General features: G+C 53.4%; 1 protein-coding gene across 3 annotated transcripts in view; it reads left to right on the forward strand.

The window, feature by feature from the left end:
* NUP214 (nucleoporin 214) overlaps positions 1 to 17,855 on the forward strand; it is a 106,455-nt gene extending 88,600 nt beyond the window's left edge. The window contains exons 31-36 of one of the 3 annotated variants that reach the window (XM_005660529.3): positions 2,224 to 2,380; positions 9,709 to 9,861; positions 13,828 to 13,999; positions 15,812 to 15,951; positions 17,057 to 17,081; positions 17,582 to 17,855. In XM_005660529.3, the coding sequence (XP_005660586.1) occupies positions 2,224 to 2,380; positions 9,709 to 9,861; positions 13,828 to 13,999; positions 15,812 to 15,951; positions 17,057 to 17,081; positions 17,582 to 17,615 (681 nt within the window). In that variant the 3' untranslated portion in view covers positions 17,616 to 17,855. Of the gene's footprint in view, positions 1 to 2,223; positions 2,381 to 2,667; positions 4,110 to 9,708; positions 9,862 to 13,827; positions 14,000 to 15,811; positions 17,082 to 17,581 lie in introns of those variants that run through there. The other 2 variants (XR_002337892.1, XM_005660530.3) reach the window with 2 other exon arrangements.

An 18,114-nucleotide genomic window follows, 5' to 3' on the forward strand; every position in this document is an offset into this window, starting at 1 on the left:
TCTACACATATCCGTCACTTTTCAAATCACATTTTTAAAATAGGCCGAACCATCTGAAATTGCCAATTTTTGTTTGATTTTGTAGGACAAAGTGTCCGTATATTGGCCGTTTCCCGTGTTTCAGCCTGATGCACGGAAGGCAGCTGAGAAACCTGCCGTTTTCCGTTCTTTGTGTGCCCGCGTAGTTGCCACATCTTCCCCCTTTGATGGTCATTTTCCTGGTTATCAAAGCCTGTGCTCTAATGATTGGATCTCAGAGCAAGTTTGAAAAAGCTGTTCCTCATCCTTAAATGGCTGTCGCAAACAGTCATTGTCGTCTTTAGAGACATTTGCGGGGGGGCGGGGAGAAAGAGAGACAAGTGCATCACGTATGTTGCCCTCAGGTAAAAATTAGCTTGGGTTCAAGACGCAGAAGACCCTGCTCCTGTACCAAGTGAAGGGTAGGCGACAAAAGATGATGCCGAGGGCCGGGCAGGGGCCAGGTCGTGTCCTGTCGTTTAGAATTTCTCAACAAAAGTGAAACGATCTGACTGTCCTTTTGAAGTGTTCTAGCTGCTGTGTGAGCTTGGATTGTGGGGAAGCAGAAGTCAGGCTGTCACCCTTAGGAGGCCCAGGGCAGGGGTGGCGGCTGAGCACCTGCAGGGGAGGGATGTGCTAGGGTGGCCGCTAGAGTGATTTTTGTGGGAACTTCCATATGCCGTGGGTGCAGCCCTGCAAAAACAAACAAAAATTGCTCGTAAAGTGCTTTAAAAAGTGCCTGGCTGGGCGCAGTGGGTAAATGATCTGGCTTGTCTCTGTGGAGGCGCCAGTTTGCTCCCTGGCCCGGCACAGTGGGCTAGGGATCTGGTGTTGCCGCAGCTGTGGTGTAGGTCACAGCTCTAGCTCGAAACTTCCATGTGCCTCAATTATCACGAAAAAAGAAAAAAATAAGTTGCCTGGCATGAAAAAGTGCTCAGTTACTGGTTTGTTGTCTTAAAATACTGAAGAGCAACCATGTTTTGAGTTTGTAATTACGTTTCAGGCCTGTTTCTAAAAGGCACTACATTTCTTAGCACATTTAATTCATTATGCTTTAATTCATAAAGCAGCATGTTCCACGTTGTACAGGAGAGGGCCTTCTACACTCTCCATCCCCTTTCGAAGGGGGCTGCTGTAAAATTCCTGGGCAAAGCAACCCAGTTCTGATGGCCCCTCTTATTGTGCATCATCAGCCGGGAGACAGCACGCTTCATACGAACACTCCCTCAAACCTAGCACTGGTCTTCCTTAAAGGACCAGGTTCTAAACAGAAATTGAGCGTGTGGTGCCTGATGCAGCTCTTTGTCGGCACGTGCACTGAACCAGCAGCATCCTCCGAGCATAAGATTTGCAGACTTGGACCGAATTCAGCCATGGTCATCATTTCAACAGTGGCGCTAATTTGAGCTTATTTCTGCAGTAGTGGGAGAGTCATTATGAAATAAACATGTGCAAATTGGGAGAAAAGACAGTGGAAATCACTTACCGTCAGTTGCCGATGAGTTCAGCCAAACACTAGATGAGTTGACATAAGTGATGCTCATTAGAACCTAGAAGTGTTTTTTTTTTGTTTTTGTCTTCTTTTTTTTTTTTTTGCTATTTCTTGGGCCGCTCCCATGGCATATGGAGGTTCCCAGGCTAGAGGTCCAATCGGAGCTGTAGCCACCGGCCTACACCAGAGCCACAGCAACGCGGGATCCGAGCCGCGTCTGCAACCTACACCACAGCTCACGGCAACGCCGGATCCTTAACCCACTGAGCAAGGGCAGGGACCGAACCCGCAACCTCATGGTTCCTAGTCGGATTCGTTAACCACTGCGCCACGACGGGAACTCCCTAGAAGTGTTTTTAAACTCTTTCATTTGGGGGAGCTCTCGGGGCCATGGTTTTCCTGCCCCGGCATCATGTCCGGCAGAGACCACAGGCAGCGGGGCAGATCAACGGTTGAGGCCTCCGTCTCCCATCAGTCATGTTTCCAGAGAACCGTGAAGGTCGAAGAACTTGAGAGCGTGTGATTTGTAGGCCGTGCTCCTGTCCAGAGCTCAGCTCCTTGGTGCTGGTGAGGGCCTCTGGACCAGAACTGACCAGCGTGCACTTGCTCTTTCCGTCTGGGCCACCTGTGCGAGCCGCCTCTCCGCAGGTGTGGCCTGCCACTTTTCCACGACCTCTCATCCCGTCTCGCTTCCTGCCCCTCTTGTCTTTCAGCCATCGTCCTCTTCTGGCGGGGGTATGTTCGGGTCTGGAAACACTGGAAGAGGGGGCGGTTTCTTCAGCGGCCTCGGAGGGAAACCCAGCCAGGACGCAGCCAACAAAAACCCATTCAGCTCGGCCAGCGGGGGCTTTGGATCTACAGCCACCCCAAGTAAGTGGAGGAGGTTTTCCCCATTTCTTGGTCCCCTCATGTTCTTAGCATCCTCAGGGTGTCATCCAAGCTTCAGTAACAAGTGTAGAAAGGAAAGGGCTAGAAGGCCCTTTTAAGATATCTACCCCAAAGCAGTGTGATCTGTTTGGATATTTGTTTTTTATTTTTGGCTTTTTAATGAGATGTCCTATATAATCATAAAAAGACATCAGAGCTGCAGGGAGAGGATCTGGGTTTTGAGCTACTCCCGTCTTCCCTCTCAAGGCCCAAATTGCTCTGTTGCTTAGGATTGAAATGACTTGGAATGAATGCAAGCAGACAAGCATAAAAGAGAGCATCAGAACAAGCTGGCTGTGCGTGGAAAAGGAGCAGCTGGATTTTCATTTGTGTTGGACTCTCTTTGAATTTGCTTGAAAATTCCGCTACTATAGAGAAATGTCGCACAAAAGTTGAAGCCTTCATTATTTCTCATCTCTTACATTTTTGTCTTATTTTCAAATGAAGCTGTGTCTTTCTGCTGGCACTTTCTTCTCCAGCTAATTCCTTGTTGATCTGTCTCTTCATGGTTGGAAATGAAAGAAATGAGTTTGTTTAAATCTTGGGAAAAATAGATACCCTGCCGCCAGCGGAGACTGAGCTGTGACGTCGGGAGCCTGTCATCTTCACCTTAGCCTCTCTTGCTGAATATGCCGGACAGGAAGCGTCTCTCTGCTGTGCTGGACCAGGTCTTAATGGTGGAGAGCGAGGTATCCTGTGGACAGGACAGATACGTCCTTGATGTCAAGGCTCATGTAGTCAAAAGCAAAACTTGATCCTGAGTCTCCTGGAGTCACAGATCAGTTATTTTAATATCACCGTTCATCTGGTGATACACAAGGAAAAATATAGTAAGACACATACCTCTTAACTTGTGAAAGTATAGAATCAGAAATTTTGGTTCTGCCAGGAGGAACTTAGAATCCTAGAATGAAGGGATCTCAGAAATCCAATCTAGTAGTTTGCAGACACGTTCTGCAGATGAACTCTTAAGCAGAATCCTGATAAGGAAAGTGGATAAAAATGGGTTCTTCAGAGGCAGAGGCCAAGCGCCAGACACACACCTGGTGGTTTCCCCATCCTCTCCCCAGCTCCGCGCGGAGCTGCAGGGCTCCGCACACACGCTCCGAACATGCGGTCCTTGTGCGGCACCTCCATTCTCCAGTAAGGAAACCAGCCCAGAGTGGGTAGGTGAGGTTCAGTCACGAACGTGGCCGGAACGTGGCAGACCTGAAATCCACCCGCTCCGTCCTACATAATGTGCCCACTACGGCCTATGGCACCGAGTGGACATTTGATAAAACATGCTAGTGAGAAACGTGGCTTGATCCCATAGGTAGTTTATTGTCTGCACGATGGTGTTACTGGCCTGTTTTGTTCAAACATAGCTCTGTCAGATCTTTGTGAAAATTCCTTTCCTCCTGTCAGATTCATCTTTACTGCCACGGCTCTTACCCATCAGAAGCTGCCTTCTCTCGGCAGCGGCTGGAGCTGGCTCACACCTGCTCACTGGAGCCAGCTGTGCACACTGCTTCCCAGCTCTCTGCCCAGTGACATCAGGGGTATTTATTTACACCACGGAAATGGGTCAAGGCTGCAAATCGGGGAGCCCTGCCCCCGCCTGTTCCTAGGCACACCATTGTTTTTAATTCTTTAATTCTTTTTTAAAATAAATACATGTATCTATTTTTGATACCAGACTTTGATACTTCATTTCCCAAACACTGACTGTTGTAAACCAGCGGTTTCTTGCTTAAGGGAAGTTTAAGTGCCTTTGAAAGGATACAGGAGAGACTTAACATTATTCTGTTTTTAAAAACTGAAGTGTGGAGTTCCCGTCGTGGCGCAGTGGTTAACGAATCCGACTAGGAACCATGAGGTTGCGGGTTCGGTCCCTGCCCTTGCTCAGTGGGTTAAGGATCCGGCGTTGCCGTGAGCTGTGGTGTAGGTTGCAGACGCGGCTCGGATCCCGCGTTGCTGTGGCTCTGGTGCAGGCTGGCGGCTACAGCTCCGATTAGACCCCTAGCCTGGGAACCTCCATATGCTGCGGGAGCGGCCCAAGAAATAGGAAAAAACCGACCAAAAAAAAAAAAAATCACCTTAAGTGTTTGAGGAGCTCCCCGCTGTGGTGCAGCGGTATCGGCAGCATCCTGAGCCCTGGGACGTGGGTTGCATCCCCGGCCCGGCACAGGGGGTTAAGGATCCAGCATTGCCACAGCTGCGGCTTACTTTGAGGCTGTGGCTCGGATCTGATCCCTGGCCCAGGAGCTCCATATGCTACAGGGCGGCCAAAAATAAATAAATAAAAACTGTGTGATTTTGCTAGTGACAGGGACAAGAGCCCCTGTAGCCCTGAGGCCCAAGTGCAGGATAAGCGAAAGGCACGACGGAGCAGGAGCTGGCAGCCCTCAGGGAGGGCAGCGTCCTTGCCCCAGAGCGGAGCATGTTTTCTGCAGCTGACCAGGGCGGGCCCCTTTCTCCCCAGTGACGCAGCACTTGGTCCCTCTCCGCCACGCCCGCTCCCCAGACTGTGGCTTGACCCCTGGTCCTCTTCTGCCTCCCCAGCAGCTCCTCCCGCTGCTTTCTTCTCCTCTCTGTCATCGTGGGTGTGTTCCCCAGGGTCATCAGGCCACCCTCGTGGTCCCCAGACTCCCTCCTGCCTGCTGTCTCCCGCACCACGGTCTGGGAGTCTGTACCAAACTGAATGTCTTAAAACTCTTGGGTTCTCCCACGAGGCCTACTCGGGACCCTTTGGCAGCGTCCTGCCAACGATAGAATATAAAGTCCAGGTCCACTCGTTAGACTGAAAGGCAGGGCGCTCTGTGGGCCCCAGTACGCTTTTCTGAGTGTGGCTCCATTTGCTCAACACAGTCCCTCTGCTTCGTCCTTCACACGCACCCGTCTCTTCTCCCGGCCTGAGTGCCAGCGGTCACACTGCCCACCCCCGCTCCGCTCATCCGAACCTGCTCTTCCTCTCAGGGCCAGCATACGTCTTCCTCTCTGCAGCTGGGTCTCCGGGTCACAAGGGGGTGGGGGCACGGTGACCTCTTCTCCTCTGCAGCCCTGGGTCCCCTCCTTCACGGTCAGGGACATCAGCAGAGGGCAGCGGATCTTTCCTGATCAGCTGCTGTGTGTCAGTCATGGGGTGTACACGGTCTAATCACCTCTACAGCAGTGTCCTTGGGCATGGCCACCCCCATTTGACCAAGAAGGGGGTAGGTTCCGAGCGGGAATGTGGACGTAGGAGGTAACAGCCCCTAAGTGGCATAACCAGGGTTTAATGCAGGCAGACGTACACAGCTTCCAAGCAGCGAGTTGCCTCCTGAGATCACCGAGCTTTGCAATGGTCTGCGACTCCCCCAGCCCCGGGTGCCTTGTTTGACAGCCCTGTGCTCTTTGCACAGGCATTGAACACGCTTCCTTGCAGAGCGTTATCTGAGCATAAATCGGGCGGCCAGCAGTTCCCTTTGTGACATTTAGGCCCCGGGCTGCCTGGTCCTGAAGCTGCCCTCTTTAGTCCGGAGACTTCACTGGGACTCCGCAGGGGTCAACAAAGACTAGCTAGGACCCCTGTTTCTTGGAGCTGGCATGTTCTGTTTCCAGAGGCTCCCAGGGCAAACGCTTCTTCTCTCTTTCTGGCCCAGGACTCTACCAAACCCCACTGTTAACACCTGGGGTCGTTACCTGTAAGGCCCCACTTCCTCCAGCGTCTTGTCCTACAGGCACAGCTTTCCTGCTCGGGGTTGTGAGAGAGAGAGGTGTGTGAGTCTTGGGATCCCACAAGCCTCCTCCTACCGCCCTCTTTTACGAGAACGTCCTGGGAAGTATCCTGGACAAGCGCTTCCTGAAAACCCCCTTCTCAGTGTGTGTGGAATTCTTGTCTCGTGACCTTAGACCTGCAGAGTGACAGGAACCTTGTCTCTGTGATACTGTTTATATCAAATTTGTATGGAGTGTAATTTACGTTGGGTCAGACCCCGCTGCTGGATTACGCTAGTGTTTCTGCCAGAGGAGAGGGTCTGTGCAGGTGCAGTGTGACCTGTCCTTGGAACCCCGGAGAGGTCATCCGACGGCTCTGCAGGGACAAGCTTGCTCCTGGCTAGTTTGTGCACAAGTGAGGAAGACTCCTCCTCAGTGAAACACTGGGCCAGCAACAAGATCCTTTTTTTTTTTTTTTGCTTTTTAGAGCCGCTCCTGTGGCATATGGAGGTTCCCAGGCTAGGGGTCAAATCAGCTGTACCTGCCGGCCACAGCCACAGCCACGCTAGATCCAGGCCGCCTCTGCGACCTACACCACAGCTCATGGCAACGCCGGATCATTAACCCACTGAGAGAGGCCAGGGATCGAACCCGCGTCCTCAGATGCGTCTCCACTGTGCCGCAACAGGAACTGCCAAGATACACCCTTACTTACTGTGTTTTTCTTTCAAGAGCTGGAGACTGTTACTTTGGGGCCGCTCAGAGAAAACTGACATTGTTGACCATAGAAACGGGGAGAAGCAGACACCCCACCATTTAATGCCACTTCGTTTCAGGGTGTCTTAAATAAATCCTAAAACATTTCAACATACAGAGCTCCTGTTGAAACTGCAGATGACAACTGTTACAACTGGAACGACCTAATTCTTGTGATCTTTGCAAAATGAAGAGGGGTTTCACTTTCCACTGCCAACCTGCTCTGTTTTCTTGCATTGAACACGATTGGGATATGGCGGGAGGAGAGTTAGAGAATCGAGAGGGAAGGTCTGTTTGCTGAGGAGCTGCCTGCCGCCTGCTTAGGTGCTTTCCACGCACTGGCTCCTTCAGTCCTCGCAGCTGCCTTGCTGGGCAGTCGCCGTCCCCATTTCATGCACGAGGAGACAGGGACTCGGGAAGGTGAAGCCCTTGCCCTGTAGTTATTAGGTGTTTTGAGCCGGGGCCGACTGCACGGCTCATTATTCCACTGTCATATCTGTCAACGTCTTAGAGACAAAGGAGCCTTAAAGAGAGAAAAGGGTGAAGAAGCCCAAAGACTTGTGGAGTTCCCCCTGTGGCACAGTGGTTAATGATCCAGCTTGTCTCTGGTGGTGCCGGGTCGATCCCAGGCCCAGAGCAGTGGGTTGAGTGGCATTGCTGCAGCTGCGGCTCGGATTCAGTCCCCTGGCCCGGGAACTTCCTTATGCCACAGGTGCAGCCAAAAAAGAAAAAGAAAAGCCCAAAGACTTGTACATATTCCTGACTCCTCTGGAATTGAAGCTTTCCAGCATTGTCCCAATAAAATCATTTCATCTCTGTGCTTCTGATTTCTCCAGAAGGAGATCCAGCCTCTCATCTCGCATTTGAATTTGTTTCTATTTGGAATTTTTGCCTTGTTAGCACGAACAAAGTCAGAAAATTGCAGTCCTCTGTTCTTGAAATGCCAAATAAATAAAAGGAACGGCTGAGAAGTCTGGCTTTTGTCTTCAGTGTCCCATGTCCTGCCATTGAAGGAATCAGAGGTAACCTTCAGCTGGCTCATGATGGCATTTTGAGACTCCACCAGGGGACGTACCATCCCGTGGCACCATACATGAAGGCGATGAAAAGGGCTTTGGTAACCACTCCTGCTGTCAGTCCCTGAACACACTCACGGCCAAGCTCTCAGACTGTCAGCAGTCGTTTTACAGAGCAGGTGACCGTGCGGTGGTGCCTGGAAATTTGAGAGGTTGTGTCCCTGAGATAAGGCTCCCGCTTCCTGGGTGCAGATCAAGAGCATCCCAGCGGCAGATATTAGCAGCTTCCCATCTCCCCTTGGGACCGGGGAGGGGAGATTGGCGGGGGAGCGAGAGGGGAGACCCCAGGGTTGATGGGCACGGCGGGCCACCTCTTCAGACAGCTGGCTGCGAGAGTTCCGCTCTTCTTCCCGTCACCCCCGCTGGGAGACCCTGACTGGCTTTGGGGGAGGCTGGCCAGTGCGGATGTTTGTACCTCGCTTGGGGACAGAGTCGGCACTCTATCGCCCACCCGGAGCGTGTCGTTTTTCCTATTTATGCCTGTGTCTTTGGGCATTGGTCCCATTCCAGATAGCGTCTTGCTGCCTTACCATGAGCTCAAACGCAGTATAATAAAGCCCCATCTGAACATGCTGGGGACATGTGAGTTGCCCCCCCGCCCCGAAAAGTGCTAAAAACGCCTGTTCTGTAGTGTGCCGTTTGTATCATCCAGATGTTTCTGTGCATGTGACTTTGTTTAATAGGTCCCTTGTCAGATTTGCATTTCTTGTAACAAAATCTTCTCACCCATCTTGGTTTTTAGTAGCTAGTCTCCTTTTTTCCTTTAGTTCTTGGAGCTGAGGGGCGTGACCCACCAGATAAGCATCCAAAGGTCAGGGGCTTGGTTGAACCTCTTAGGAAGCGGAAGTCCGATGGGAAGGCTTGCTGGCCCCGTGGGTTCTTCAGGACCCCCCCAGCTCCCGTGCATCGGGAGGAGCAGCAGGGTTTGTCTTACCTCGTCTGCCCTTCTCTGAGCAGATCAGGCAGCGGCAAGCAGGCCCAGCTAGACGATAAAAGCAGCACTCCGGAAGCCGTTACGCCTGGGTTGGATTTGCTCTGTCCGTTTCCCCTAGTTTGCCAGACGGTGAGGCTGGTTCTCACCTGAGGAGCTCCATGAAGACAAGTTGGGGTCTTCAGCAGCAACGGTCTCGTGTGGCCGCAGGGTCGGTCCGCAGTTGGACAGACCTGATGCCCGTGGGCGCAGATGCCGTTCTGCACAAGAGCCTCTTTACCAAGACCCACTGCCGCCCCTTTATTTTCTGCCCGTAGACTCATGCCAGGAAATCCTGAGCCTGGGCCCCGGAATGATTAAAAACATGACATCAGGGAGTTCCCATTGTGGCTCAGCAGGTTAAGAACCTGACTAGGATCCGTGAGGATGCAGGTTCAAACCCTGACCTCACTCGGTGGGTTAAGACTCCAGTGTTGCCACAAGCTGCAGCATAGGTCACAAATGCAGCTTGGATCCCGCGTGGCTGTGGCTGTGGTGTAGGCCAGTGACTGCAGCTTCGATTTGATCCCTAGCCTCCTGGGTCCCTTCCATGTGCCACAGAGGCGGCCCTAAAAAGAAAAAAAAGAAAAACAAAAAAACCTTTTCGTCAGGATACGTGCACATCAGAGACGGCTTCTCCCTCGCTGCCACTCCGCTCCCTGGATCCTGGACTGGGCGGCACCCCCTTCTCCCCAAACGCCTCATGAGGTCTCCTCCTTCTGTGTTCTGAGAGGCCGGTAAGGACATCTTTCTCCCTCCGATCTGCTCACCTGCGTTCTTCTTCTCTTCAGATACCTCCAACCTGTTTGGAAACAGTGGGGCCAAGACGTTTGGTGGATTTGCCAGCTCCTCGTTCGGAGACCAGAAACCTACTGGCACTTTCAGCTCTGGAGGAGGAAGCGTGGCCTCCCAAGGCTTTGGGTTTTCCACCCCGAATAAAACAGGTACTCCTGTTCCTCCTCGCCGCAGTCATTTTTGTATGTCCCTTTAATACGCAGAGACACGTGGACAGGTGGAGGGCTCTCTGGAGTGGTTCTCAAGGGAACGGGACTGGAGAATGGAGGAAGAGACTTTGCCCACAGTTCAGCTGCTGTTTCCTGAGCTTCTGTCGTGTTTCTGGCACCATGAAGTCATGCAACCCTTAAGAGAACTTCGTGTGTTTTTAGGGAAGAAAACATTATGTAATAAGCAAAGTGAGGGCACCTATAAGAGAGTGATAACTACGATATAAACAAGAGAGCATCCTGAGTCTGATGTGCTCAGGCACCCATGACCTGTGACGGGCAGGACAGGCTGGCTGTTTAATTTCTCGTGTCTCTGTCATTTTGTCCTCTTTCCCCAATCCCCCTTTTTATTAACCTTTTCATTGAGTGTGAGATAAGTAAATACATTACATGTTCCTGTACGTAGATAGTAGCCACACAGAGTAACTCAGAGCTCAGTGAATTTTCACACTTGGCACATACCCATATAGTCCAGAATAAAGGATGTTACAGAAGCACTTTTTATCCCAGTGCTTCTTCGAGAGCATACATTTATAAACTGTGTGGCCTTTTATAAGCATGTGTTATTACACTTATAATGAAAAATGTTAAAGAACAAACATGTTTACGCAGCGAAAACGTCCTTCTTTTCTGTCCACTGCCCGTCCATCCTATCTCTGTCTCTGGGACCTACACAGGGTCTGCATGCCTGCCCTGGTTGTGTGGAAAATTGCATGACAAGTTTTGTTAAGGCAGAGGGGGCGGATGTGTGCTGAGAAAGTAGTTCTCTAAAGCACACGCCCACAGGTAAGTGGGCGGGATGCTTCTCCCTTGTGTGTGGGGGCGACTCTGAGTCTGACGATTCCAGAGCAAGGCTCCCGCCCTAGGAGCAGGTGTCCAGGTGGCTGTGACTGAGGAGCAGGGCTGCCCCAAATTAGTACCTGGAATCCCACCTTTTAGAACCTGAATCGCTGTGGTTTCCAAATGCACTGTGACCTTCACTCGGACCCTAACCCGGGGTGGCTTCGTCTTTGGGTGCTGGTTTTGATACGCTTTCGTAGAATTGAAAATGAACTAGACGTGAACAGTACACCTTTACTTCGACCCCACCCTTTCTGCAGTGTTGATTTTCGAATGAAAGGGCCACGAACCTTTTGGTTCTAGTTAACAAGGCAACATTATTTGACTAAGAAGTTGCAGCTTATTAATCATCGAAATTTTTGAATTTATTTAATAATTTTTAATTTAATTAATTTTTTGTCTTTTTTAGGGCCGTACCCGAGGCATGTGAAGGGTCTCAGGCCAGGGGTCGAATCAGAGCTACAGCTGCCAGCCTCCGTCACAGCCACGCCAGATCCAGGCCGCGTCTGCGACCTACACCCCACAGCTCACGGCAGCTCCGGGTCCTTAACCCACTAAGTGAGGCCAGGGATCAAACCCACATCCTCATGGATACTGGTCAGGTTTGTGAACCGCTGAGCCTGACAGGAACTCCTGAATTTATTTTTTGAGGAAACTGGTAATGTTTTCTCTGATTCTTGTGTTCTTCTTTTACATTGTTCCTTATCCTGGGCTCATGTTCCGATTGAATGGAGAACTTGCCCCTCTTATTTTTTCAGGCCTCTCACCTTTGAGAATTTTCTTTTCCTGTTTGATACTTGCCCCATGAAATCACCTTGATTGAAGACTCAAGGGATTTTAGGTTGATGGTTTGCATTGGTCTCTGAAATAATTCCAATAGCTTCCTTGGTCCCTTGAGCGCAGTTGCATCAGGAGATGCTCCTCCTGGCATTACTGGAGGAGAGGCCCGCAGGCGGGACAGCCTCCAGACAAGCTTACTGCCGCCCCCGGGTCACCGCATCGCTCTGTCTCGGGCATTGCTGGCAGTGCAGGGTGGCAGCCTGGCACGTAGTGGGTAGATGATGGGCGGCCTTTTGAGTCACAGAGACCTTGTCCCAGGCCCAGCTCTGCCACCTACGAGCTGGCCCAGCTGCGACAAGGGGCATGTTCTGTGAGCCTCATTTTCTTCACCTGAGACATAGGGATGCAGGGTTCCTTAGGCAAACTGCTGTCCAGCCCCTGGCCGCTGGCCCCTGGAGGGCCCTCAGTAAACCAGACCTCAGAAGTGTTACCATCAGTGATGACTCCTAAATTCCTGTTTCTTCTGGAGAAGGAAATCATGAGAATAGGCAGCTGTGGTGTGTCGTGTGCACGCGTGTGTCCCCTCCCCTCCCCTGTCCGGTTTACGGTCTGTATCATTGCGACTTCTCACTTTTCACTCACCTTCTACCGAGAACTCGGAGCAGTATTGAGTACTGGGCACTAGGTAAAGCCTGTGGGTCCAGGAAGAAAGTGTAACCAGATCTGTCGTCCGTCCTAAATAATTCAACGGCAAGGGTTTTTAGCACTTTCTTTTTTCCAGTCTGTTACAGTTGTAACCCAGCGGCCTCCGTCGCCACGGCTTGGAATTTCACTCAGGGTTTAAAGCGCAGAGTGTAAACCCAGACAGGAGCCTCACAGGAGGTACCATCTCGTCTGTGCTTCTGCTGCTAAAGGCAAATGGGCAAACGATTGAACCCCAGGTAGCAGCGAGCGAAGGGATCCCACGGACAGCCTTTCATATCCAGTATTTGATCTTTCCGATTCAGAGGCAGAAGCTCAGGCTGTGGTTATACCTGGAGTAAGAAGGCCTGAGTGGCCCTCTAACAGCAGGATTCGCTTTCTGAAAGGGGCCTGAATGAGGTCCCCTGTCCCTGGGCAAGTCCCCTGGTGGCTGTGCCCAGGCCACCATCGCCCCCAGAGCTCCTAGGCCAGTCGTCATTGTCAGCAGCACAGTCCTTGAGAGCACATTTCTTGGTCCATTCTGCCCCGTGCTGTTCAGTTGACACTTGCTCTGTATAATATGTAGGGAGAGTCTAGAATGTGATAGAGTGTCCGTACTAATGGCCAGGAATGATGTAAGCAGCAGCTCGGGGCCTGGGGACCCGCTTTCCGGAGCAGAAGACGGAGCCGCTCTTCCTGCCTCGTGGGCCTCCACCAGTCAGGGAGGCCACCCCGCGCAGGCCTGACCCTTCCTGCGCCGGGGGCCCCGGAGCCCACCCGGGGGTGGGGGGGGTCTTGGATGCGGGGCTCCCCTCGCGGCTGATGGATCGCTTTCTCGCGTTCCTGCAGCAGCCCTCCTCCAGGCACCGTGTGCCTCTTGATTGAGGAGTCGTCCCTTACTGCGCAGAGAGAGCGTTTAAAAAAATTCTTCCGTATGGGAGAGAGACTCCAGGGAGAGATGCGAGAGCCAGGCGGCTCTAAATTAGTCAAAAGCGCCTGGCCGGGCGCCAGGGCCATGCCTCTCCACTAACGCAGCTCCCAGATTCTCCCTGAAGCGGGGTCTCAGCCTCCAGTTTCAGAGTCTGTGTCTCCCTGGAGCAGGCGCCCAGCCTGCACGGTGCTAAGTAATGAGATGCGGCCTCTGACAGCTGGGTGGGGATTGGAGTCTTGAGGGTTTTCACTGAGGAGCCCAGAACATGCAGAGGGGCTGGGCAGGGGTCTGACATGCACCAAGGTGGTTCTTGGTGGCATTCAGATTCTCCAGGGAGACGTGGCGCTGACGTGTCCAGCTTGCCTCTGGGAGGGACCGGGGGTCTCCCAGACGTCTAGGGTCTGCTAGATTCTCAGAATTCCAGGGAGCTCTCCTAAGTGGACCCCAGACCCCTCTGCTGGCTGTGGAGGGTGGGTGGTCATGGTTTGGCATCCGGGGTGGTTTTATTATTTTGCTGGAGAAGGGGTATTGTCCTTTGCTATACTTTTTTGTATTTGACTTTCTAATGTTTTTTTCCCTTTTTTCCCTTCCTCTTTTGGTTTCTCACTGCTCACTGTCTTCTCTTCCTGTCTTCTTTCTTTCTCCCTATTTCTGTTTGCCTCTGTTTTGCTCAGGTGGCTTCGGTGCTGCTCCAGTGTTTGGCAGCCCTCCTACTTTTGGGGGATCCCCTGGGTTTGGAGGGGTGCCAGCATTCGGTTCAGCCCCAGCCTTTACAAGCCCTCTGGGCTCGACGGGAGGCAAAGTGTTCGGAGAGGGTACAGCGGCCGCCAGCGCGGGAGGATTCGGGTAAGCCCCCCGGGAGAGGCCTGGGGAAGCCCTCAAGCTCAGGTCAGCAAAGCACCAGGGCCCGGTGCTCCTGTTTTGGAAAGTTCTGTTTTCTCTACTTTTGACTGAGCTGAAAGCCCCTCCGTCCAAATCAGCCAACCAGGCGCTCTAGGATTCCTGTTCTTCCTAGCGGCAGGCCCGTTTCTGCCAAGCCAGGCTCTGTCGAGTACACGATCCCATCAGCTGTGTGGCCGTCCCTCGGTACAGAGGGTGCTGGTTGGTGGATGCCTGGTCTCCGGGTGGAGCCGGAGGATTGGTTACAGGAAGAAAATCCGTCTCACCGTGGCTGGCTCCAGCCCGGACTGACCCTTGTGTGATGACTTCTGATAGGAAATTCCGAATGAATCGTTTTCACCAGATTCTTTCCTCTCGGGGTTGTTGTGCAGAAGACCCTCTGTCCTTGAGCCAACCAGGCCTTGTGTCCCCTGCGCCACTGCAGCCGCGCAGGGCAGGGATTGGGCCCGCAGCCCCTGGGCCAGCTTCCACAGCAGGCGGCACCGAGACCCCGCACGCGTTTCGCAGTCTCAGGACTGCTCAGCCTTTGAAGCTGCTCAGACTGCCTGTGCATGGCCTCACTTGAAAATGCCATTCTAGAGACTTGCTGTTAAGGGCCCTAGCAATTGTCTGCTTACCAAAACCCCAAGGAGAACATAGCCCACAGCCCCACTAAAACATACGTGCTGATGGCCTCAAAGAGGCCCGTTCAGAGGAGGTAGTAATGTCTGAAATCCACGTCAGAGGGGCCTCCGGTGGCCTCCGCACTGGCCCAGGACGTGTAAAGCTGAAGCGTTGGGGAGACCTGGCAGGGTGCTTGGGTTGCGTGTTGGTGAGGCGATAGCACCTTTGTCTTGAAAATAAACTTAAGTGGTCCTGGAGCTCCCCAGTGGCTCGCCGGGTTAAGGATCCTGTGTAGTCACTGCTGTGGAACTTCTCTGTGCCACGGGCACAGCCAAAAAAAAACCTTAGGTGGTCCTTATTCATGGCCATTCCCCCCGTGGAAGATGCTGGCTCAGAAGCGCTGGAGAGGCTCGAGGAACGCGAGCAAGTCCTACTTTTTGGATTTTGCATGGAGACTGATGGGTCTTTTGAGTTGCTCCCAGGAAGTCAGGAAACCCCAAGACTTAAGGAACGCTTTCAAGGGAGGGTTGGGATCCCTTTAAGCCAGTATTCTTGGCAGTTCTGACGGACACTCGTCTCGCCAGTGACCGCCCAGCCCGTGATGCTGCAGCTGACTGGGAATCTCGAGGGTTTGTTTGTTTATTTGAAACCAGCTGTTTTCTTCACTGGTAAGAAAGGATCATGCTCTGCCTTGACCAGGGAGGCTACTCTCCCATGTACATCCTGACTGGCTGGCTCCCTGGCGCCAGCTCTGGTCGGAATCCCCAAAAGAGCCGTCACCTTTCTTCAGGTCCCGGGCTGTGACGCCGTCGCTGACCCGGCTGGCATCTGAGGAGTCCCCACGGTTGGATGAGAGAGGCCCGAGGCAGGAGTGGGATTAGAGCAGGACCAGTGACCTGGAATTTCCAGACAGTCAGATGGAGACTGAAACACTGGACCAGGGGTCCTCAGACTGTATTTCCCCCAAAGCGGAGGGGAAGGTTTGCGCCGGGCTCTAGCCTGTTTTCCCTGAGAGGCTGCCAGATTAAGCCGAGCCCGTCACCTCGAATCGTGTGTGTCGTGCCTCTCAGGACTCAGGAGGACGGACTGAGGCCATTGGGCAGCGGGGGGCCCCGTGGCCTCGCTGACACGGTCTGCTCTCTCACCCCAACCCAGGTTTGGAAGCGGCGGCAACACCACGTCCTTCGGCACCCTGGCGAGTCAGAACGCTCCAACTTTTGGCTCCCTGTCCCAACAGTCTTCTGGGTTTGGGACCCAGAGCGGGGGGTTCTCCGGCTTTGGATCAGGCGGAGGAGGTAGGCGGCCAGACAGCTTCCCGCACAGGGGCCCTCCTGGTTTCCTCGGTAAATGCCCGCCTGGCCCCCAACCCTTCCCAAAGAAGGGGGGCCTTTCCTGGCCGTTCAGTCCAGTATGTGAAAGGCTGAAGGTGCTTGGAAGACAGCGTGTTCTTTTAAGGTTTTGATTAGACTTGGAACATGCCGTTTCTTATCGAATAATGAGATGGCTCACTTGATGTTTCTCTCAGGATTTGAGGATTCCCAAAAAGTAACCATCCTACTAGATCTTGATGTAAAAATCTAAGCCAGCAGACTCAAGAAATAAGATACAGAAAAATAAAAACAACACATACTTTACCAAACGTCATTCGTCTGTTTGACACTCCACTGCACACAGTAGGATATATACGGTCTGCTGTTTTCCTTACAATACATGTGAGACACAGAAGTTATAGGCCTCGTTACTGTTTTACAAACAAAGATCCAGAAACTCCAGGGCGACAGACAGTGAGCAGCAGAGCGAGGTCTAGAACCCAAGTGTCTTGGGACTTCCCGCCGTGGCACAGCGGAAACGAATCCGACTGGTGCCCGTGAGCACTTGGGTTCCATCCCTGGCCTCGCTCAGTGGGTTGAGGATCCGGCGTTGCCGTGAGCTGTGGTGTGGGTCGCAGACGCGGCTCGCATCCCGTGTTGCTGTGGCTGTGGTTAGGCCAGCAGCTGTAGCTCCGATTCGACCCCCAGCCTGGGAACTTCTACGTGCCTCAGGTGCGGCCCTCAAAAGACAAAAGACGAAAACTAGAACCCGAGTGTCTTGCTGCTCTGGCCTCAGACGAGGAGGAGGCGGGTGGATGGGAAAGTAGGGGGAGGAGCAACCACGCTTTCTTAACGCGGGGGACCTGTGTGGTGGGTGCGGCAGGGAGGGGGCCGTGCCGAAGGCCCTCTGCCCACGCCGGTCGGGGAGGAGGGAGGACCCTGCAATACCCAGAAGGCCACGGCCCTTCCCGCGCGGCCGGAGGAGCAGGGCTTTCCCTGGGGAAACGCACGGGGAAGAACGTGGCCTGGAGACCACCTTTGTCTTTCAAACGTACGTGTGGCTTAACGGCCCCCTCTCCCTCTTTTTCAGGTTTCAGCTTTGGATCGTCTAGCTCGTAAGTATCTTTCCCAGTTTTGCGTCATTTAAATAAGGATGCAGGAGTGTTGATATGTGAAAATGCTGGGTTTTGCTCTGCGTGTGTAGCTTGCGGCCATTTTTCCTGCTGCAAAATCTTGTCCTGGAAGCTTGGCGGGTCGCAGCAGCTCTTGGGTTCTGCGGACGTGCAGAACTCGGCGGGCAGAGGGCGGGAGGTGCTGACGACAGGGTGCTGCTCGCAGGGCCGCGCCCCGGAGGGAGAGAGCGTGCCTTCTGAGGGGCAGGGCCTGGGAGGCAGGACTTGAGATGCTTTTCCTGACGTCCCTGTGCGGGTCTCCGAAGCCTCACGCTGCCTCCCGGGCTCCAAGCCCATTACCGGATTTGCTCTCCGGCTCTCACCCTGTGCTTCTGTGTGGAGCTGCGGGACATTAAAAACTCAGAGCCCGCGGGCAGCCGCGTGAGTCTGGAAGCCGCTGCTCTGAGCAGGCGCTGATCAGCCTCCCCGGCACTTCCTTGCAGGTCCGTCCAGGGCTTCGGTGGCTGGAGGAGCTGAGCGCCTGTCGGTGCTCCCTTCCTTCTGTTCCCGCGACCAGCCAGCTGCGTCTCAGCGCCTCATCGCTGAGAAGCCCCGGAGCAGTCCTTTGAAGTGGGCATCCTCGCTGAAATACACAGCCAGAAAGAAGCAGCAGACACCGAACTCCGGAGCTGCTGGCCTGCTCGTTTGGTTCTGTGTTTGTGTTGGTTATGCGCTGCCCCGCCCCCGCTATTAAACCGTTTCGTCTGTTTCTGCACAGAACGCGTGGGCCCGCTCTCAGGCCGCAGCCGAGGAGAGGCCTCTCCTTGTTCCTGTGGCTCTGAGAAACCTGCACGGCCTTCCGCCCGCCAGCCGTGTGTGTCCTCCCAGAGGGCCAGCGGGATCCAGTCCCGCGCAGGACGTGGACAGGCAGGGGCTTGTCCCAGACGCCCTCCCCTGGTCTCCCCGGGAAGAGGCCGGTGCTGGCCAGCCGCCTTCTCGAGGCCAGAGCTTCGTCTCTTCTTCCGGGGTCTTTGCT

This window comes from Sus scrofa, chromosome 1, assembly GCF_000003025.6.
Source record: "Sus scrofa isolate TJ Tabasco breed Duroc chromosome 1, Sscrofa11.1, whole genome shotgun sequence".
Classification (NCBI taxonomy): domain Eukaryota; kingdom Metazoa; phylum Chordata; class Mammalia; order Artiodactyla; family Suidae; genus Sus; species Sus scrofa.